A 23,288-nucleotide genomic window follows, 5' to 3' on the forward strand; every position below is an offset into this window, starting at 1 on the left:
GCCTTTTAACAGGTGAATATTCAAATAGATATTGTCAAAACAATTCCTGAAGTTTTACTTGTCATGCAGCTGTCAGAGGCACAGCTATTAGACCCAAAAGAAGCAGCCTTTTAATTACCACATACTCGCATGGTAAAACTCAATAAGCAAATAGAGTGTATTTTCAGATTTTAAATTATTTTGCTTTTGGCTGGGAGGATGGAAACATTAAAGCAGAATTGACAAACAGCCATTGTGTTACCATTTTTTTAAAAAAATTAGAACAAGCATCAATAGAATTTGGATATTTCCCATCCTCTTGGGATTTGTTATCTTTCAAAAATAATTCAGTCTTTTAAGTAAGTTTATTGGGGGGGGGGAACCCAAAGAGGATTTCAATCTAATCTTATTTAATGCTGTCTTAAACATAGGCATCACACTGTAGATTTAACATTCAAACTACACTGGGTTTAAAGGAGTAACTGTTTTGCTAGAGGTGCCTTTTTATAAGAGTGCTTAGTATGTGGAACATCAAACCTATCCAAACAATTTCTAAATTATCAGAGGACTAGGTACCATCTAAAACTTGCGTTTATACCCCATCAAATTGGTTTACTCGGGCATGGAAGAACAAGGTGAACTGCCTGTTTTATGTGGTGCTAAAAATCCCCTACCCAGAATAATGGTGTCTAGAATGATGGAGAGGTACCAGTAGGAATAATGGAGCAGGTGCTACTTGTCTATATGAAGTACAATAGTCTACCACTGCTAGACTTCCCAGACATTTCTATACATCTTGCCTATTGACAAGAGCTCCCCCATAACTATGTGACAAAATTTTGTGTGGCAGCATGTAAGATCAGAAAAATGTGGGTTCTTCCAAAATGGCAACCTAATATTATTCATGTAGTAAATTGTCTATGGAGACGTAAAACAGGATGGAGTGACGACATCAGCAGATTTTGTGGGCCAATTGGCAAAAGAAAACTCGGGACCATGTTGGTTGGAAACATGCAAAAAAGGCCTTCATCCTGCAATGGATAGACAATGGCTAAAATGATAATATATTTTTATACCTGTGATTTTGTATTGTTTTGGATTTTAGTACTTACTATGGCACTCTGGTTATACCTTGTCTTCTTTATACAATTTCTTTACTTTTTATATTGTATTCTATACTAGCCTTTGGTTGTAATAAAGTTGAAGAATTACAATAGTGGCAAGTATCTGTAGCTTAGATATACAATGCAGGTGGAAATTCATTCTCCAAGCTTGTGGGTTGGTTTCCGAACATTTCATTACCAGGCTAGAGAACCTCTTCAGTAGAATTCAAGGGATGTCAGCATTGGGTGTTCTTCAGCTTATAAGGGCTTTGTGCGATCAGTAGGTCTTGTGATTGTGAGGTCACATCAGGACAGAGTCACATTAGGTCATGGGTCTTATGATAGATCTTGTGAGGGGTCAGGTGTGGGTCATGTCAGGTATGGGTCTTGTGATGGGGAGATCACATCAGGTGACGGTAATTGGGAAGTGCTGGTTGGGGGGCTTGCATTGGTTGATTGTTTGAAGGTCAGTGCTGTCACTGGTTGGTTGGGCAGTTGATTTGAATTCTCAGGGGTTCATAAGATGGTTGTAGGTTGATGTATCTGTTGATGGAATTGCTTGTGGAATGCCAGGCTTCGATAAATTGATGAGTGTGGCAGTGTGGCTGATGATTCTTGTATTGAACTGGTGCTGTTCAGTGTCAGTGTGGCTAGAGATTAGATCTTAGATCTATTCATCAGTTCAGTATTCTTCTCTAGTATCTAGGAAAGGACCTTTTGAACTTGAGAGTGGGGGTGTCTCAACATCTATCACCCATCACTTCTCTAAATGTTTTGGCTGTATAATTTTTGGGGCAACAGTACGGAAGATATCTTTTTCAATATCTTTTCTCTGGTGAGGGACTTTTCTTTTCCCAGATGGATTGTTTCCATTCTACTTGCAGAGCCACACCTGCTCTATATTAATGGCCTGCATCACCTGCACTGTCACATTACTCTTAGCGTCCCACTACTCTCTTTGACTTTACCAGCAAGGATAATCTTACCAGGTGTTTCTGTTCCTATTAGAATTGTTTTTATAGACAATGGAACTATTGAGTCCGCCTATTATATCAAGGTAGTAATCTCTGCCAGAAGGCAAGATGAAATAGGCAGGTATATAGTTCCTGAAGCAGGAAAGTACACAACAAGAAAGCAAGCAATTGCAGTTGATTCTAACCATGTGCCTCCTCACTACCCACACATTCTCATAGATGCCTGCAGGTTCTACCTGACCTTAATATTTAAAGTTAATAATTAAAAAAAAGAAGAAATCACATGCCATCTTCATCACATACCCAAGCAAGTTACTGCTGTTATGCTCTCAGCAGTTTGTCTGCTGGTAAATTGGTGCTTTGGGACTGATCATAACCACCCTGGAAATGTTTTGTGAATGAGATAGCATTCTTATGGCAGCCTTTTTATTACCGTCACTCTATCTTTCAAAAATTGAAGGTACATTACCTGATCGTTGATGAAGAGTCAAGATTAGTTGTTATTCCCTATTGCAAAACTAATTAACTCTGCAGCAACATATGTAATGCTTGTGGTAGATTCATTCCTTGATCCAAGCTAGAATTCAGAAAGTTCTGAAATGCAGTTCATACTTGGATTGATGTTAGCTTGGAAAGGAAAAGGCCAATCCATCTTTCACTGCAAAGAAAGAATGAGCTGCAGTATAAAATACCTTTTCCAAACTTGATTTTATTTCAAAATCTTAGTACTAAGAGCCTTTGCACGCACACAGGGGAAGTTTTGCTTTCATTAAGAAGCAAAACTGCTTATAATAACTGTCTTTTCTTTTGGAATACCGTGTTAAATGAAGCTACTGTTAATGTCTCCTATGTAAACCTTCTTGCATAATTGATGGTATGCCCTCAACTTGGTGAGTCACAAGTTATTTAGATAAGACATACCTTTTTATACATGAATTTTATACATGAAAATTGTGACTCCTTTAGTGAACAACTAGAACAATCCTGTGGAGCCATCTAAATCCCATTACATACACCCATCCCACCTGCTTAAGCAGGGAGGGCATGCTACAAATCCCATGGGTTAAAGAATTCCAAAAGGCAAGCTTGAAGAAGAAGGCCTTCTCTGTGGTTGCTCCCACCCTTAGAATATCTTACTCCCAAAGGTGAGGCAAGCCCCCCACTCCTTCTGGTTTTCCAGAAGTCTATAAAGACCTGGCTTTGCCAATTAACATGGGGGTTTAAGGGTGTTCTGCAGCCTTGGGGATGGCTGGTGGCTTAAGGGCACTTATTCCACCCTCTTAACCTTTTAGCCTTTTATGAATTTTTCAACTTTGTCACTTTTAACTTGTAAATTTTAACCTTATTTTTATTTTATTTTAACTGTGCTTTTAGTCATGTTTAATGACTATGTTGTTGATAAAGAGTCACTTAAATGACATGGATGGATGGATGAGACGGTGTAGAAATTTGATAAATGAACAAATAAAACAATGTTGCAGCTTGCTATTAATGATGACCCAGGGTGCGATGCAAGGGACACGATGGCTCAGGGGCTAGAACGTTGAGCTTGTCGATCAAAAGGTCGGCAGCTCAGCGGTTTGAATCCCTAGTGCTGTCGTGTAACGGGGTGAGCTTCTGTTACTTGTCCCAGCTTCTGCCAACCTAGCAGTTTCGAAAGCATGTAAAAATGCAAGTAGAAAAAATAGGGACCACCTTTGGTGGGAAGGTAACAGCGTTCCGTGCGCCTTTGGTGTTGAGTCATGCCGGCCACATGACCACAGAGACGTCTTCGGACAGCATTGGCTCTTCATCTTTGAAACAGAGATGAGCACCACCCCCTAGAGTCGGCAACGACTAGCACATATGTGCGAGGGAAACCTATACCTTTTTAGGGTGCGATGCATATTAAATAAATGCATTCTGCATATTTTGATATCACACAGAACAGAGGAATAGTTTGCACCACAGGATCATTGTGTGCACATGTTATTACTTGTGTTTCCTTGCCTTTCTTTTGGAGATATTAATGGAGCCACATGTGAGAAAGTTGTGGCATTTAGGTCTTTATTGTCAGCAACATGTAATTTAAAAATATTTTTCAAATTACATTAAAGGTAATGATTTGGTTGATCATTTTTTGCTAATGGTAAAATAAGAGTAATAACAGAAGAGAGTGTGTTACTGAATAATGATTTGTAGTCTGTTTTTATAACTGTTTTTCTCAGCAATTAGGCAAGTGTTTCTCTTGTGTGCTTTTATAATTGTGTGAATCTATTATCAGAAAATCTGCATATAAAAACTTAAACTTGAAACTTACTGCCTCTTATTCTCTTGAGGAAAATAAAATAAAATCACATGTAGCATTAACTATAAATACTTTTCTTTTTATTTCAATACCACAAATACAATAGATCCTTAACCAATGAATATTTTAGAGGCAGAGGTTGGAAAGAAAAATTATGTAGTCTGCAACATTTATCCATATTATACACATTGTTTCATAAGCTTCATAAATTTGGCAATCATTTGCAGGAGCTTTCTGGCTTTGTGAATTTGAATAACACCTGAATTTACATTTTAAAAATAGGTCAATCAGCAATTTTGTGCGTGTTTTTCAGTTTCAGCAATCTTAAATGTAATATGGAAATTAATATGGAAACCCACATAACATTTAGTGGAAATTGCAATCCATTTAATTCTGTGTCTTCTCCAATAGGCCATCTTGGATTTAGTGATGTAACGCTTTTAAGACTTTAATTTCAGTCCAGTTTTCCCTTTCCCATCCCACCTCCTTTTATTTAACATGCTTTATTTATTACTTAACATGCTGTGGACTTGATTAAGACATTTTTAAAAATCCCAAAAGAAGAAAAGGGCAAACCATTTCTATATTCACTGCTGGAAATACCCTACTCAAGCTTGATTTGAAGAAACTTTATTAATTTAACATATGATTGCCCTTAACAGTTTTTGCATTTTTTACTCCCTGTAAAGTTACTTGAAAATTTCAATCATAAACCATATCCTTAACTTTATATTTTATTTGTAAGTTGGAAATCTAATGGCATCCAAATAGCAATAGCAACAGTGGCTCCCCTCCATCCCCCGCTCCCCAAATCATTTGGAAATGTTTGATCTTTAAAAGCTTTCAGATGAGAGTCACAGAAGAGGTCAGACTAACTTCTTAAGGAAGGTTATTTGATGATCCTGTCACCAGAGTGAAAGAGCAGTGCCTTGGCTCTTTATCATCTTGCTCTGGAGACCTCTTTCATATGTCCAGGATGGCATGCGGATCCCTGCCTTGGGCAGGGGGCTGGACTAGAAACCTCCAAAATCTTTCCAGCCCTATGGTTCTATGATTCAAATTTGCAATATTGTGTGAGATTAAGACAGAAAGGACAGAAGGAGTGAAATGTTTTAGATGGAATTCCTTTCTAATGATAACATCTCACTTTTTTGTGTGTTTTCTATTCATTGCATTGTATAAATTGCTATAGTTTTAGTTTCAGCTTTCATTCAGCTGTAACTAGTTTCTATCAACATTATACAGAAACAGTTGTCCAAATCATTTTGAGTGTTTGCTTAATTTGTCCTCAGGCACATAGCATTGGCATAGCAAGTGATGAATATCACTTGTACATTTGATTTCACTATGGGTACAATAACTAGGCATTTAATTTCTTTCGTAACAGATTTGGTCCCTTGCAAGACACATTGGGAATTCACAGGCAGACTTGATTTATATAGTTAAACAGAATGCAACATTGTGCAGGTTTATTTATAGAATATCATAAATATATGTGTGGATTATATACTCAGTTACATTTGTTATGTGTTTCTTACCCTGTGATTGTTATATTTTTATATCACAGATGAAAATAGAATGTAGAGTCATCTTTCATTTACTGTCTATATAGTCTTCCCTGGAATAAATCCACTGATTCATTTTCAAGTAATATGAATAGAATTTAAAACTACATATCATTGAATAAAGATGGAAACAATCTTCTTTTCATTTGTATACTACCAGCTGGGGAAAAAAATCAGAAAAAAATGTAATATTTATTATAGTCAAGTATAGTAATTAACAAATTTAACATGTGTAATATTCTTTGACTTTATTAGAACATTTCTAGAATAAAATGCACATGTATTAAAACCTAAAGTTTTGTTAAAAATGTAATTAAAAGATATTGAATTTAAATATTAGCAATTAACATATACAGTACATACATGTCAATACTTGAATAAAGGACTGCGTCTTCAAAACAAACCCACTTACCTTCCAGAAGTATATTTATATTATATTATAAAAACTACTTTCCTGTTTATAAAGTGACAAAAGAGGCCTATTTCTGCACTTATTAAGTCAATGTAGAATCACTACCTTTTTAAAGATTGTGTCAAAATTAGAAATATTTAAGTATGTATGAGAACTATTAGCTGTTGAAACTAAGAGATACTTGTTGTATTGTTTACTTAAGTTTGTAAAGAACTAGCAGAGAGCCAATTTGGTGTAATGATTAAGGCACTGCACTAGAAATCAGGAGACTGTGAGTTCTAGTTCTGCTTTAAGCACAAATTCAGCTAGGTAACTTTGGGCCAGTCTGTCTATCTCAGCACCGGGAAGCAGATAATGACAAATCACTTCTGAAATCTTGCCAGGAAAACTTCAGGGACTAATCCAGGCAACTGCTAGGAGTTAACATGACTCCCAGGAACAACAACAACAAAAAACTAGTGGCTCTTGGATGGTGAAAATGGGATTGCTTTGCCATTTATTTATTTATTGCCAGTAGAACTCTAATTCTTGAGTATTAGTAGCCTTAGAGGTTGGCAGCATTTAACTGATCTTGGCTGATCTTAAAAATTAGTTGTGTTGGGTCTTGCCAGTACTTGTATGGAGAAATTGCTGGGAATTCCTGTGCAATTAGCTAAATTGGGGAGTCAAACAAGCAAACACACCAGAAGGAGTCTATTGCAAGCCATTACATTAAGATTGGCATCACCTGGAAACAGAGGCAATAGAGGCAGGGTAAGGATTGGCAAGTTTCATGCTGATTTTTTTTTCCAGTTTAAGAGTACATGGACAGCTCCTCAATACTGTAGTGAGAAAAGTCCCTTAAAATTAAATCAACCTGATTGATCAGGTTGACTCAACTTTCCATCCTTCCTAAGTGGGTAAAATGAGGAACCAAATTGTTGGGGGGCAAGAGGCTGACTTTGTAAACCCCTTTGAGAGGGCTGTAAAGTGGTATGTAAGTCTAAGTGCTAAATGCTATTAATCTTGCAGTCTTCCTTTTTAGATTCTTCCTGCTGAAGCATATAAGTTAGCTTGAGTTTCCACACTGAAGTGTCTCTTGCTGGTTTCTGAATCTTGTGGAAATGAAAACTTGGCCCATGAAGATGCTGTGCAAAGCAATACTAGTAAGCAAGAAAACCTTGAAAGTGGAAAATTAGTTCAGTCTGACCAAAAACCACCATGAAAATGATTGCTTGCTAGTAATCTTGATCAGAATTTATGGATTAAAAATCTTTTAAAACATTTTAAGATGGAAAAGCTTTCACCATGCAGAAACATTGCAGTAGAGTTTTTTGTCAGAGTGAATCTCAGCTATTTGAGCCTCATGTCTTACTTTTGCATATTGGTGATTTCAACATATGCTTTCTGCTTTTTGTCCAATTGTATGCCAGTCTGTTTCTCTTTATTTACTGGTTAATATGTATTTTGAGATTTCATCTTCTGTGAGCATCAATTTTCCCTCATTGCTTGGGGGAAAAAGGTGCACTGCATATGACCGCCCGGGAACTCTTCCACATCACTTTTAATTTTCCCTGCTTTAGATATTTCCATTTGATATTTGTTCCTATTCCCCCACCCACCTATTCTGGCCCCGCACACAGAGACCATGGGGAACCAGAAGTCTCTGCCGCAATAGTCGAGGCTGTATCTCTTTAGCGAAAACAAACCGCCTTCTAGGTTCAGGGTCTCTCGCGGCAGCGCCGCTTTTCAGCGCATTCATTGGCTAGGCTTCGCTTGGGGGCGGAGACTGAGGAGGGAGGGGGGAGACCGAGACGATAAAGGAGCGTTTTCGCCGGCGAACCTCAGAGCAGTGGAAAGACTTTTTTAAGGGTTGCGGGGAGCACGTTAGCGGGGACCGAGACGGCAAACAGGGACTCTGGGGTGCGTCTTGGCGACGAGAGGCGGCCATGCTGTGCTATGTGACCAGGCCGGATGCGGTGGTGATGGAAGTAGAGGTGGAGGCCAAAGCCAATGGCGAAGACTGCCTGAACCAGGTGAAAAGCCGCGCTTTCCTTCGCCACCCCCTCCTCTTTACACCTGAGCGGCCGTTCGGGGCTCGCGGAGGGGCTCCTACGGCGCGTGGCCTTTCCCTCCTCTTTCCCCCCCCCACGCTCCTTCCCAATGCCACGCGCTCCCCCGCCCGCGCGCCCTGTGGCTCAAGCGCTGGCGCGGCGTGAGGCGGGACCCTCAACCGCCGCCTCGCCGCTCGATGCAGCCACTGCGGGGGAAGCCAGAAGGAAGGAGACGTGCTTGTTTCCCCCCACTCCTCCTTCTCCCCGGCGGTGACACCGGGCTGAGGCTCCTCTCCTCATCTCCCACGCGTTGCTTGGGAGCCGCTCCGTTGATATGCCGGCCGGCTGGCTGGCTGGCTCGTTATTTCCCACACACACACACACCGGGAAAATCCCCTCTTAGCCCCGTTTTAACCGCACTGGCCACGTGGCGTTTGCAGAGGCGGTGGCGCCCCCTAAATGGGGCGCTGCTCGAGAACATCCCGCCGAGCTTCGCGGACCTGTTGTGGGGATGCGGAGGGAAAGGAAGCAGGAGTGCCTGTTAAGCAAACATTAGAGATGCCTGTGGAGATTCTCAACTGTCTCTGGTCATCGTTGTCCCAGAAGTGCCTTTTCCAAAAGGCAAACTGGACCTTCTCGGGTTTTTTTCCTTGGAAAAGGAAAGTTAGAACCGAAGAAGCTTCTTGGCGGAGAAGCGAAACGTTTTCAAAAGTAAAGTCCAGTTGCCTTTTTGAAAAAAAAAAAAAGCATTAGAGTGGTCCTAATTTTGACCCATTGGTGTCCATGTATAGTTGAAACTCCTGGTTTGAAGCTTCAGCTGCTGCAATTGCTATCAGGTTAAAGGTTCATATTTTAAGTCTAGACTTATATTTTTGGGTTTTATGTTTGCAAATATGTTTGCAATTTTGTTGATCCCTTGAAAGCTTTAGATAGGAAGGTCACTGGCTTCTATAAGAGCTGTCTGAGCTGACTTCTTCCGAAAATATTGTCTCTGCTGGTAATAATTGGGAAACTATTTAGGTAACCTTGTTAAGTAAATGGGTACCTTATAGCATCTTTCGCTAGTGCTCATTACAGTAGTGTTTATGATGTTTAACTTGTAATCATAGGTTTGCAGGCGACTGGGGATTATAGAAGTTGATTACTTCGGACTTCAGTTTACGGGAAGCAAGGGAGAGAACTTGTGGCTGAATTTGAGAAATAGAATATCCCAACAGATGGATGGCTTGCCTCCTTACAGATTGAAACTACGGGTCAAGTTCTTTGTGGAGCCACATCTGATCTTGCAGGAGCAGACAAGGTAAAAAGAAATAAACCTTCACTGAAAATGGTTTCTGTTTGTTATTTTGCAGTCTGCGGCTCTAACTATGACTTTGAACTTTAAGCAATACTTAGGGTGTCTTAGTTTTTCAGTTGATCTTAGCTTTATGGTATGCTTTTTATTGTGTACACTGTACTGGAAAGAGGCCACCATTAAAGGCAATGCTCTAGTCTCCTTATTGAAATATTGGTGTTATATAATTACTAGTGTTCTTATATGGATTTGGCAATGGTTCATTTGGTTATGGTGTTCTAGAAGAATAAGAAATTCAAAGTATTGGCTCCAGTGCCCGACAGTAACCTCTTCGCAGTGTTATTGCAGGTCATTTTAAAATGTTCAAGACGGGAAACTTCCTCCGTGTTTCAGTTTACAGGACTCCTCCTTTCATCTGTGTCATATTACAGTAATACTCAAATGACTGCTTCAAGCTGCAAACAGAAAACAGATGTTTTTCGTAAAAATATATAACTATAAACTGGATTTACAAGTACTCACAAAAAATTGTCATTGACTTTTAACAGTTATTTGGAAGACTATTATTTTATTTGTCGTTTGTGAACTGTAACATGTCTGAACTTAAATGTCCAGAGTACGTTCTTTATTTTCCCAGTAGTTTTTGTAAAAGTTTTACAAAAATTTTGGAAATTTTTCTGCATGTATGATGGAAGAATATTTTTTACATAAATCCTTTACTTACAATTTGAGGGCTCATTGAGGCTATTGATTCCCTTCTCTATGCAGAATCAAATTATAACTTTGCTGACAGATTGGCTACATTACCACATCCCTGAAGAGCCCAGACCTTCTGTTGTTTTACCTTTATATGGTAAAATAATTGCTGAATATTTTGCTTATAACCTTGTAATAGTGCAACCCAAATTGTGTAAAAGATAATTACAGTACTGTGCAAAAATCCCGCTTTGTTGACCATATATAATTATTTTTGGTCTTGAATACCATATCTTGAATTTCCATTTTATTGGTTTTCTTTGAGAGTGGCTTTCCTGATGCAAAAGTATGATTTTACATCTGTCAAATTCTGTGACCTTTGGCATTTTGGCTGGAATGATGTGATTGAAAGTTGGTCTTATTAACAAGCTTCCAATGAATTACACTCATACAACATCTGTCTATACTGTGTGCAATGCCCAAGCATGTCTTGCACAAACCTGTTATAAAAGAACTTTTTGCACATGCTTTTTGGCATGGAATAGAAGGGCATGTACAGGTGGTAGTAATGACAGTACTTAGTGTTCCATTCCATTTGGGTTTTCAGGACCCATGTGTGTACTGTTGCTCAAGTGTAAAGGGAGGTCACACTATATAATCATCACTATAGCCTATGGAAGCTGTTTTTTCTGCCTTTTCCTTTTTTTGGAATACTGCATACAAATTTCCTGTATATTCTGGTGGTATTCTGATAAGGAGACTGAGACATAATTATATATGGTCATTATACCATTGCTACAGCAACAAATCTAATGGTGGCCTAAGACTTTCACAGTACTAGACATTTTTGTGGAGTAGCTGCAAAACATGATTTATACCAACCTGAAATTCTGTTGGAATTAAAATCTACTGATTTCTATGCTGTGATCTATACCGGGATGATCCAAATTTGTCACATCAGTAAATCAGCTGGGGTTTTTTTGCCTACTTCCACAGGTTATGAATGCTAGAGTATTTCTAAAGAATGAGATCCCAAGTAAAGAAGCTTATTATTTGTATATTTTTTTTATTTACATTTATATCCTGCCCTTCTCCGAAGACTCAGGGCAGCTTACACTATGTTAGCAATAGTCTTCATCCTATTTGTATATTTATATACAAAGTCAGCTTATTGCCCCCAACAATCTGGGTCCTCATTTTACCTACCTTATAAAGGATGGAAGGCTGAGTCAACCTTGAGCCTGGTGGGACTAGAACTTGCAGTAATTGCAAGCAGCTGTGTTAATAACAGACTGTCTTAGCAGTCTGAGCCACAGAGGCCCCTTTTTTTATTCCCCCCCCCCAATTGTTAGCATTTCTTCCTTAGCCTATCTAATGATTGAAGAAAATAGATTTGAGGCAGCGCCAAATGGAATAGACTGTTGACACAGAAAATATGCTAAATATAAATATGCTATTTCTTTCCCCTCTCTTTTGTGGGTATCCGTCTTTGGTTAAAAAAAAATCCAAAACAAGTTAGGTTAAAAAAATACATGTTCCAAAAGGAATTGTAGCCTGATAGCTGACTCCCAAACACTTCTGGGTGTGACTCACTTTGTACTTGTAAAAGTCTCTGGCTTAAAGGAAGAAAGTCTGGTGCTTAGAAAAGCGACAACAATGTAACTATAGGTCATTGACTGAAAGTAACCCTTGTTAATAGCTGCTAGGCTGTTCAGTCAAATCAGCGGCTGCTTCCCTGGAAGAAAGAGGAGATGCTTAAGAAATTCAGTCCCTGATTGGTCTGCCGCAGTTGCCTCTGGCAAAAGTTCTGCTTTTGTAGTTCAACTGTCTTGAAGAACTTACGGCAGTTTGCTATAACCTTTTTTGGGGTGATTAAATTTCTAAAAATTAAAGAACGGATAAAATTTTTGAGAAAAGTCACCTCAGACTGATTTCCCATAATGAAGAGCTTAATTTTTCTGACTTGAAGTGAGCTAAATTAGATGTGCTACTTACGGTACTTCAAATGGATGTCTGTAGTTAAAATCCTAGTTTCATCAGACATTTGCACTATTGAAATATTTGTAATTTGTAGTCCAAACATCAAACCATTGCATAGATAAAGTGTTTATTTATATAAGTGCTGTGGAATCTATTGCTTTTTTTTCTGAGATAAGTGCTGAATATTCTTAACTGCATGCAGCAGAGTTGAACATCCGGAGTTAACCTTTCCCCTGATTAATCAGCAGTGAAGCTTGTAAAACCTTTGCCTTTGCTCTGGTATGCTGTTGGCACCGTACTATAAACCAGCCTTATCTGTTTTTGTATCTGATTCAATTCTTTATTTGGACTGAGATAATATGAAGCTACTTCCAAATATTCAGAGTGGAAGAAAATTAAATGTTTATTCTAAAAAGATGTTGCTATAAGGAATATAAAGAACAAACGTTCTTTATATTAGATTGGAAGTCAGCAGGGGGCACTCAGCAGGAGTTTCACATTAAATACTGGGCATATTCAAAAAGGTAAAAGTGATGAGCCCAGATTCAGGTCTCAAAAACCCTCAATTTTAAGAGGAGCAAATCAGTTGTTCTGAGATGTCATTAGCTATATATTTGGAGTTATATTCCTAAAAGATGATATTCTCAGCCTAAGATGTTCACATTATGGGATATTGGAATTTTTCTATAGTTAGTTGAATATGTTTGTATCATGTCACATTCTTTTCTAAGATATTCCCTGAGTTTTTGTATAGAATATGGCATACCATATATCAGTTTCTTGGCTAATAGTTTTAGGGAGGTATGTTTGGTGTTTTACCAAATATCTTTTAAGAGATTAAAATCTCAGATTTCTAATAGGAATCTTGAATATTAGCTACTTTTTTGTAATAATGAAATAGCTCTGTTTTTTTTTTTTACTAATTGCTTTACGTTCTTTTATTTCATGTTTTCCTAATTCTATTGGGCTGGAACTAAATTTAGATATATTACTGGGTTTTAGTCGTCCAATTTTATTCTAAATGCAGTTATTTTACTTGCAGCTTTTTAAAGAATGTTTCCCATCAGTTTACTCTGGGGTTCCTTGTTCCATTTTTATTCACAATATATCTTTCAGTTATTAGCAGAAATATTTCTTATAGTATTGGAGCAGATCTTAAATGTTGCTAAGTTTCATTTCTGCATTACAAAAATAAATTTCCTGTTTTAGGCATATGTTTTTCCTGCATATAGAGGAGGACCTTCTGGCTGGTAATCTACAGTGTTCTTCTGAACGTGCTGTTGAATTAAGTGCTTTGCTTGCCCAGTTGAAGTTTGGTGATTATAATCAGAATACTGCCAAATATCACTACGAAGAGTTCTGTATGAAAGAACTTACCTCTTCTACTTTGGACAGGTAACTTTTGTTAAACTTTTAATACAGCAGTAGAATATGAGAATAATTACTTGTAAGTTTCACTTTTTTTTTTAATGTGCATCTGAGCTCATTAGATGCAAGGGTTTTAATTTCCAAAAGTTGCTTTCTGTAAGAGAACCTACTTTTTTTCCTCTGTCCCTTGAACTGATTAGAATAGTCAAAGTGATTAACTTTTGTATTGGACCTAATAAGGGTTTAAATAAAAAGTTATGCTTTTGATTTATTAAATTTAATTTTCTCAATATAACTGATAATAGTACATTCAGTAAAATTATAACTTTCCATCCTCAATGTTATTTATACCTTTAACTTGCTTGTATTAAACTTAAGAGTTATGGAGTGTGTAAAATCTGTTTTAAGAGTTCCCACAATAAAATCTAGGATTTTATAGTGGCAAATCAATATATTTAAATTATAAAATAAAATCAAGATTCTGATTAACCTATTTCATATTTTTATCCACAGTATTATTGCAAAACATAAGGATCTTGACGGTCTCAGCCAAGTTTCAGCTGAATATCAGGTTTTACAGATTGTATCAACACTAGAGAACTATGGAGTAGAATGGCATTCGGTTAGAGACAGTGAGGGGCAAAAACTTTTTATTGGAGTTGGCCCTGAAGGTATTTCCAGATGTACAGATGACTTCAGTCCCATCAACAGGTGATTACCAGAAAATCCTGCCTGAAAAACTTTATCAAAAGCTTTTAAAATAGCCAAAGGATTCTGAAGCATGCAGCTGTTTATCTGAGTCTCTAGCATAATGGTATTGAACATTTCTTACTGTGTATTGTTGAAATGGATTGTTTCATTCAGATGTACTTTTGGGGATGGGAAAGATTCTAATTCCAAATAACTATAGATATTCTTTACTGCAAAAAGTTCAGGAATTCTTTTTCTAGCTGAGATCTGCTACCAAAGTATTATAGAATGATTAAGTTTTATTTCTTGAAGTGGTAACATTTTGGGAAAGATTTTCATTGCTATTAAAGCTAATTTCATTTCTTTCCAAAAATGATCAATTCATCTTTAGATTTCATTGTTAATTTTACATTGCCAGTCTACTTGGTCTATTTTTGTTTAGATAACAGCATTTTAGGGCTTAATATAATGGTGTCATTCTTTGTATTTTTTCCCATTGCTTTAGGATTGCATATTCAGTTGTTCAGATGGCTACACAGTCTGGGAAGAATGTATACTTAACTGTCACTAAAGAATCAGGAAACAGCATTGTTCATCTTTTCAAGATGATCAGCACCAGAGCAGCTAGTGGACTATACAGAGCAATAACAGAAACACATGCATTTTACAGGTTTGTATTTCTGGGAAAAAAATTTTTAAAAATTTTTAAAATTTATTTTCGTCAAGCATGTATTTTATGACAGATACAAGTGTAAACATAATTATAAATACATGAAAAAGATACAAATAAAAGAAAACATTAGGACAGGGATGGTAGGCACACTGGTGTGCATGCACACCCGTTACAGACCTCTTAGGAATGGAGTGAGGTTTACAGTAGACAGTCTAAGGTTAAAGTTTTGAGGATTTGGGGAAGAAACCACAGAGTCAGGTAGTGCATTCCAGGCACTGACAACTCTGTTACTGAAGTCGTATTTTCTGCAGTCTAGTTTGGATCGGTTTACCATGAGTTTGTATCTATTGTGTGCTCTTGTATTGTTTTGGTTGAAGCTGAAGTATTCATTGGCTGGTAGGACATTGTAGCAGATGATTTTATGTACTATGCTTAGGTCAGACCAAAGACGGCGAAGTTCTAAGTTGTCTAAGCCCAAAATTTCGAGTCTGGTGGCCTAAGATATTTTGTTGTGAGCAGAGGAGTTGAGGACTTTTTTTGTGAAATATCTCTGGACTTGCTCGATTGTATTAGTGTCCAATATGCAGTGCGGGTTCCAGACAGATGAGCTGTATTCAAGAACTGGTCTGGCAAAAGTTTTGTATGCCCTAGTTTGCAGTTCAATATTACCGGAGAAGAAGCTATGCAAGATTAGGTTAAAAGGGCCGTGATAGCTCAGGCTGTTAGAAGCCTGTTATTAGAACACAGCATCCTGCAATTACTGCAGGTTCAAGCCCGGCTCGAGGTTGACTCAGCCTTCCATCCTTTATAAGGTAGGTAAAATGAGGACCCAGATTGTTGGGGGGGGGGCAATAAGTTGACTTTGTAAATATACAAATAGAATGAGACTATTGCCTTATACATTGTAAGCCACCCTGAGTCTTCGGAGAAGGGCGGGATATAAATGTAAATAAAAAACAACAACAACTCTTAATGCTTTTGTAGCAATGCTGTTACAGTGAGCTCTGGCACTTAGATAATTTGAGATGAGTACTCCAAGGTCTTTGACAGAGCGAGTGTCGTCTGTTAGGTTGTATCTGTCCAGCTTGTATTTTGTATTCTGATTTTTTTTTTCTGCCAAAGACAGAGCATTTGTTGGTTGAGATTTGGAGTTGCCAATTGTTTGACCATTCTGACACATAGTCAAGGTCTTTTTGTAGAGTAGCAGCATTATTAGTGGTGTTGAATAGTTTTACATCATCCGCAAAGAGAATGCAGTTGCTTATAATATGGTTGCAAAGGTCATTTATATAAAGTATAAAGAGTGTGGGTCCTAAAACGCTGTCTTGGGGGACACCGCTGTTAACAGGTGCAGGGTTAGTTAAGGCGATCCCTATTTTGACTACTTGCTGCCTGTTTGATAAGAACACAGCTATCCACTTATGCAAGAATCCGGAAATGCCATATGATTTTAGGTTTGGAAGTAACTTGTCGTGTGCCACTGAATCGAAGGCTTTACAGAAGTCTATGTAAATTGCATCTATTGCTTTGCCCTGATCAAGATTTGTAGTCCATACCTTTTTGCAGTGTAGAAGTTGTAGATTACAGGATAATTTATTAATGTATTTTATATATACATATAAATACACACATACACAGAGTTATAGGTCAAGTTCAACTACAGTGTTCTTGACGCTATTATATAAGTGGTTTGTCATACAACTGTTCTAGTATGTTGTAAACAAGCAGATAATAAATCCATTTTAAATCACTAACATTGAAATCTGTGTTTATATTACTCATGGCTTTTCCCCCCCACGCCATTCTTATTTCACTAGTTTTGGGATATAAAGGGAAAAAAGGTTGTTTGATTCATGTTTCTTTTATATCTTCTTTTACTGCTAGGTGTGATACTGTTACTAGCGCTGTCATGATGCAATATAGCCGAGACCTAAAGGGCCACTTAGCATCCTTGTTCCTGACAGAAAATATTAATCTTGGGAAAAAGTATGTATTTGACATTAAGCGGACATCTAAGGAAGCTTATGATCATGCAAGACGAGCTCTTTACAATGCTGGCATTGTGGATCTAGTTTCAAGTAATGACCAAAGCCCCCCCAGTTCTCCTCTTAAATCATCAGAAAACAGTATGAACTGTAACAACAATTGTGAGGGACTCAACTGTCAGCAAATGAAAGCTCTTCAGGAAAAACTACGGAAGTTTAAGGAGTCTCTGCTGTGTATGGCATGCTGCGAAGAAGAAATAAATTCAACATTTTGTCCATGTGGCCACACTGTGTGCTGTGAGACATGTGCCATACAGTTACAAGTAAGTATAAAGTTAGTTGCCACAGTAAAGTATTACATTTTGATTTAAGTTTAAAAAAATACTGGAAATTCTTTAATTCTCAAATATACAATAACTTTGAATGCAGGATTTAAACATCAGTTCATGACTAAGTATAGCCATGCATCAAGACACTATGGAAGGAAGAGAGGGATAAGCCTTATTCATCAATGCACTACTGGCCCTGTTGATTAACATATGACATACAAATATAAAAAGGCCCGTGGTGAGTAAGTGATGCTGTGTCCTCCCTCTCGCAGTGTCTGGATGCTGTTAGGGGCTGGGTGGGGAGCAACAGGTTGAAACTAAACCCTAGCAAGGCGGAGTGGCTTTGGGTTTGGGGTTCGTTGATTCAGAGAGAATTGCCATCTTTGGTCTTGGATGGAGTGGCACTACCCCATACAGACCCTGTGTATAATCTGGGGGTTCTCTTGGACTCGTGACTCCTGCTCAAAGAGCAGATGGCAGTCGTGGACAGGAGGGCCTTTGCGCAACTGCAGGTTGTGCGCCAGTTATGAGCTTTCCTGGACCAACAATACCTACTCACAGTCACTTATGCCCTAGTCACTTCCTATCTTGACTATTGCAACACAGTCTACATGGGGCTGCCCTTGAAGAACATCCGGAGGCGCCAGTTGGTGCAAAATGCAGCGGCCCACATGGTTTTATGCAGACCCTGCTGTGCACATGTATCACCCCTCCTGTGGGAGCTGCATTGGCTACCGATTTGCTTACGGGTACAATTCAAGGTGCTGATTGTCACCTTTAAAGCCCTTCTTGGCTTGGGTCCAGGTTATCTGAGGCACTGTCTTGCTAGTCACATCTACTCAACCCATCAGAGCAGGAAGGCAGAGAATGCTGTGTGTCCCAGCGAGGGAGATATACCTGGTGGGACCCAGAAGAAGGGCCTTCTCCATGGTGGCTCCCTCTCTCTGGAACATCATTCCCGCAGAAATTAGAACAGCCTCCACTCTAGTACTCTCCCGGAAGGCACTGAAGACCTGGTTCTGCCAGCGGGCCTGGGGAACCCAGAGTGGGATGGAGCCCATTAAATGGCTCGTGTGATCTGTTGCTGGGGGTGTGTGTGATTTTATTATATTGTACTATAATTGATTTATTTTATTCTTTTTATTAGTTTTATTGTTTTAAATGTGGTTTATATTCTGTAAGCCTCCTTAAGTCGGCATGGCAGAATAGGCGGCTATATAAATTCAATAAAGGAATAAATAATAAATAAATGTGAAGCTTTTAATTGAAATGTAAATGTTGCATTCAAACTAAATATTTTCTTAGGATTTTACTGTTACCTAGACAGCTGCACCCAAATATGGGTAAATATGTAAAATGTTCTAAGTTGGCATATTAGATTTTTATGGCCTCTAAAATTAATCCTTCAAATAGAAACATAGAGGTCTCTAATCAGTAACTTAAGTAAATCATTCAGACAGAGGTGCAAAGTAGTAAAAGGGTATCTGCAAGGCTGTAGCAATTTCAGGTGTGCAAGAGAAAGAGGGATATCCACTGCTCCTTAACTATTGCAGCAGTTGACCTAATGGCTTTATCTGGTCAATCACTACGACGGGTCCCCGACTCTCGGGCTGTGGCCCATTACTGAGCCAAGGCCTGTTCAAAATTGGGCCACGTGAGTGATGGGCAAGTACTCACAAGAGCAGAGTGTGCTGGTGCTCATGCGCAAAGCTCCATTCGTGTGAGTAGAGGGCGCGTGCATGACACTCACACAAATAGGGCTGTGTGCTCACGTGCATGCTCCTGCCACGCACACACACAGTACCAAGTTGGGCCACCAAGCTGGTAAGGTTGGGGAGTGCTGCACTATGAAGAATTCATCTCCTAGTTGGGGAGAGAAGGAAGAGAAAAAGTAGCAGAAGATAGTGACATTGGGGCTACCATTTCTTTACGGCAAAGATCCAGATTGCCGCTAGATGACAGAAGGGATACAAACAAATCTTAACTTTATGTTGCCATTTATTGGCAATCTGGATGTTTGCAATCTAGATTTAGTTCAGACATTGGCATCCCATAGATGTGTTCTCAGACAGTTTTAATTATTTCTGTACTCCTGTTTTTAGATTTTGGAAAGGAGTCATTGAAAAAAAAACATTTGCTGTATAATAGGGTATGGTGTGTGTGTGCATGCACGTGCGCTCACAAATAAAATCCATTAATGGAAAAAACTTCAATACTGTCAAATGTGTATTAGCATTTTCTGTTTATGAGAATTAATGAAACTTACTCTGGACATTCAGTTGGTAACATTATTCTTGTGTTTTTCTTCTAGGTGTGTCCAGTCTGCAGATCTGAAATAGAACATGTGCAACATGTATATTTGCCTACCCACACCAGCTTGCTTAATTTGACTCTAATATGACCTCTGTGTTACTGTGTTACTTTATTAACTAATCCATACTTCCAAAGTACTGCACTAAAGTTCCAACTCCACCGATAAAAAAGAACTATCACTTCTGCATTTGCCAGCAATTACTGGAAGGACCATGACAAAACTGGGAAAGGGAGAATATGAACAAGCTCTTATTAGAATAAATTTTAGAGGATATACTGTGAATAATTTGTAGACAAACTTGTGTTATTTGAAACAGCATTATTAATAAATTAACAATATTCTGAGAGAAAAGATGAAAATTTAGTCTGCAGTATCCAGCAGTAACTCAGTTTTATGCATTTTATTAAAATTGTTTTAAAAATTACTTTAGCATGATCATTCCCAATTATCTTTTAGAAAGACTAGTTTTTAATGTGTACATCTATTGTAGTATAATTTCGTTTCTGCTTTTGATTTACTGAAATAAGAAACTTATTTTTAAATTTGTGCACTTAAGAAATTAAGATTGCAAAGCTTTAAGCAAATAGCTGGGTTTATTCAGCATCTCTTGCAATCAGATTACTTGCAAAATTTATTATCAATTTTTGAGTCAATCAGCCGCTTGTTGGGTACCTAAGAAAATGTGGATAAAACACTTAAAATGTAACTTTGATTTTCTAAAGGTTTTCTGTCCTTAGAAAACTCAGCTGTTGTTTCTGTTCATATGCCTTATGTTTGGAGAAATGTTCCTCAAATTCTATAATCTTAGTGTTTCCTTAAAATGCAGTTGTGTTAAATTTCTTAAAACCATCTGCCACAATCCCTGTTTTCCCTAAGCATTTTGGATTTTGGTCAACTAGTGAATGCCACAGAATACTGAAAGCTAGATGATCATGTGCAATACTAGCTGAAATGAAAGCTAGAAAAGTCACTTTACTGCGACTTTCTAAATATACTTTTCATATTGCCTTAATGTAGCAGTAATATGTGTATGCATTTGTTTCTTTGCACAGACATTTTGTCAAATATCAAAACTACTTTTTTATAGCACATTAGCATATAAATCTTGTTCCCAGAAAGATATTTATTTTTTCACTTTGTAAAAATGTTTTGTTTCCACATGAAGTAAGAGCTCCTCTATGATAGAAAACTTCTCTTTTTTATATATTCAGGTTAATAAAGGACTTTTAAAATAGCTTTTGCAATCTTCTCTACATCTCACTTGTGTATTAATCTTAACTATTCAATTCATCACAAAACATTTGCGACCATAGATATGTTCTCTTACCCATACTTGTTTTGACTGCAGTATGATGGACTTCACCTATAGGGCTCTTATAAAGAAGCTTTTTTAATTACATAATGTTCAGGTCCTTCACATATAATTCAATGGGATAATTCTCATCCTAAGGATGAGAAAGGAGTCAGTATCTAGGTAGCTGATCAGTTATTGAATCAGTTCGCAGAGACGGAATAGAAATATAATGGCTTCATTGGGAAAGGAGGCATAGTTATATCAGCATAGCACCCTCTTAAAGCTAGATGAGGGAATTTCAAATTACTGTAAATGTAAATTGCCAAAAGCTTGTCTTTTTGAGTGGAAAAGTTGGAATAGAAGCTAACATGAAATAAAAAGAGATGCCTGCCTCTATTACAAGCTAGCTATTACCTAGGATGTATAGCACTTGCAAATGGAAAACCTTGGGGCAGAAGTTTAGGGGTTTTTTTAGTAGTTAAGCAGTTTTATACATGGGAAGGACCATGTTTAAGTCATTATGTAAGATTTCTAGGCTGGTCCAATCTATGATGACCAGGCAGCTTGCCAAAAGAACAATCGAAAATACAAAGATAAAACATTTAGAAAGAGTAGAGAAGCAGCATAAACTAAAATACCACACAGGTCTGGAACCTACTCTGACTCAAGGCCTAGGGCAGGGATGTCCAAACTCGGCCCCTTGAAGAGTAGTGGACTTCAACTCCCAGAATTCCCCAGCAAGCAACTTGCTCATGTTTATAGCTCATGCTGGCTGGGGAATTCTGGGAGTTGAAATCCACCATTCTTCAAAGGGCCAAGTTTGGACACCCCTGGCCTAGGGGAACAGTCAAGCCGTGAGAACTCATTTAAATAAGGCCATGGTGAAAGCTATATGGATCTCAAGAAGAATGTTGTTCCAGAGGCAATGCATGACACATCCATTTCTTGAGTTCCATCACATGACACTTAAATTGATGGGCACCTGATCATGCCAACTTAGAATGCAAGGGTCTGGAAGAAATGACTAGAGATAGATAATCCATCAAATAACTAAATGCTGTGTCATGAAAGGGTTTACAGATGTGTAGACAACTCATGACCCATTGGGTCATCATTTCAGAGGTCTTTAAACAGAAGTAGAATGACTACAGGCAGATTAAAAAAGCAATGGGAGTAAGAATGTCAGCTTTCCTGCCAGCTTCCATAGTGATTTTCCTTGTGGACGCTGGCAGGGAGCATTGGAAACGACAATAACCTGATGATGGTGCAGTGGTACTAAAATGGCCCCAACTTTGCCAAATTTCAATTCTATGGGAATCATGGGTCCTGGATATTGGATACATTCTTAAATTAGCCCTTTCGAGGCATGTTGATTCAAAAATGGTTGCCCTATGATTTCCCCCAACTGAAAGTTACAAACGGATTAACAGCAGACTTACATATATACATAGCACCTTTGAATTGTACCTGGAAGCCTACTGATTACCAGCTGATAAAGCAGAGATGTTACATGGATATTGTATAACCATAACTACTCATGCCACCAAATTACAGTTTCTCACTGATTTTTCTACTGGCAACCCAGGTAGTGTGCATTGTGATAGTCCGATGTGACAAAAGCATAAATTGAGTTTGTTAAAGATTTCCTGGCCCAGGTATGGGCATAAAACTAGATGAACTTATACAAAGGCTTTCCTGGCCACAAGTTGCACTTCCTATTCAAGGAGGAGGTATGGTCCAAAAAAATTCCCCAGACTGTACCAGCATTGAATGGGGAAGTACAATTCTGTTCAGGGCTAAAAATGGACCCACTCCAGACTCATACAACCAAAACATTCTCCAGCCAATCAGTTTTGTCAGGGTTATGAGTCCATACTTACCCAAACTGCTTCCAGAAATTGTTATGAGACCATGATGTGTCACCTGGTTAGCCTAGGGCCAAAATCTATAGCTGGATAAGGTCAATAGCTAATAATACTGAGCCACCAACCAACAGATGACCTCATTCTTTCACTCATATGTAAAAGTATCAAGCTTTGAGGTACCCGACCTCTACCTCTATTTCTACTTTCCCCCTTATACTGACTGGAACTGATACAAAGGAGAGGAATCACTGGAATACTTATCCCAGGAAGCAGTCCAGAAGGACACCATGGTCAAGGGTATAGAAAGTTGTAAGAGATAACCTAATACAGCCAAGTACTGATCAACCAATTCTGTGATGTTGATCATCTACGCAGCAAGATTCTCTTCTCGGGGAAGATTGAATGAAAATTTCCAGAAAGTTGGATCTGGCAATGGCTTTTTGAGGA

General features: G+C 38.2%; 1 protein-coding gene across 1 annotated transcript; it reads left to right on the forward strand.

The window, feature by feature from the left end:
- Positions 1-8,127: 8,127 nt before the first annotated feature.
- MYLIP (myosin regulatory light chain interacting protein) lies at positions 8,128-20,917 on the forward strand. The gene is made up of 7 exons (XM_058176938.1): positions 8,128-8,335; positions 9,463-9,653; positions 13,533-13,718; positions 14,205-14,402; positions 14,887-15,051; positions 16,939-17,362; positions 19,680-20,917. Exons 1-7 carry the CDS (start codon positions 8,249-8,251, stop codon positions 19,767-19,769), a joined length of 1,341 nt encoding a protein of 446 aa, XP_058032921.1. The 5' UTR covers positions 8,128-8,248; the 3' UTR covers positions 19,770-20,917.
- The last annotated feature ends 2,371 nt before the right edge of the window (positions 20,918-23,288 follow it).

The sequence above is a fragment of the Ahaetulla prasina genome, chromosome 3 (assembly GCF_028640845.1).
Source record: "Ahaetulla prasina isolate Xishuangbanna chromosome 3, ASM2864084v1, whole genome shotgun sequence".
Lineage (NCBI taxonomy): Eukaryota > Metazoa > Chordata > Lepidosauria > Squamata > Colubridae > Ahaetulla > Ahaetulla prasina.

What these genes read in the sequence shown, in the direction of transcription:
- MYLIP (XM_058176938.1), top strand. Translation starts at nt 8,249, where the DNA reads ATGCTGTGCTATGTGACCAGGCCGGATGCGGTGGTGATGGAAGTAGAG. An exon ending in ACCTCTTCTACTTTGGACAG is followed by an intron (nt 13,719 to 14,204) that starts GTAACTTTTGTT and finishes TTTTATCCACAG; the next exon opens with TATTATTGCAAAACATAAGG. An exon ending in GACTTCAGTCCCATCAACAG is followed by an intron (nt 14,403 to 14,886) that starts GTGATTACCAGA and finishes CCATTGCTTTAG; the next exon opens with GATTGCATATTCAGTTGTTC.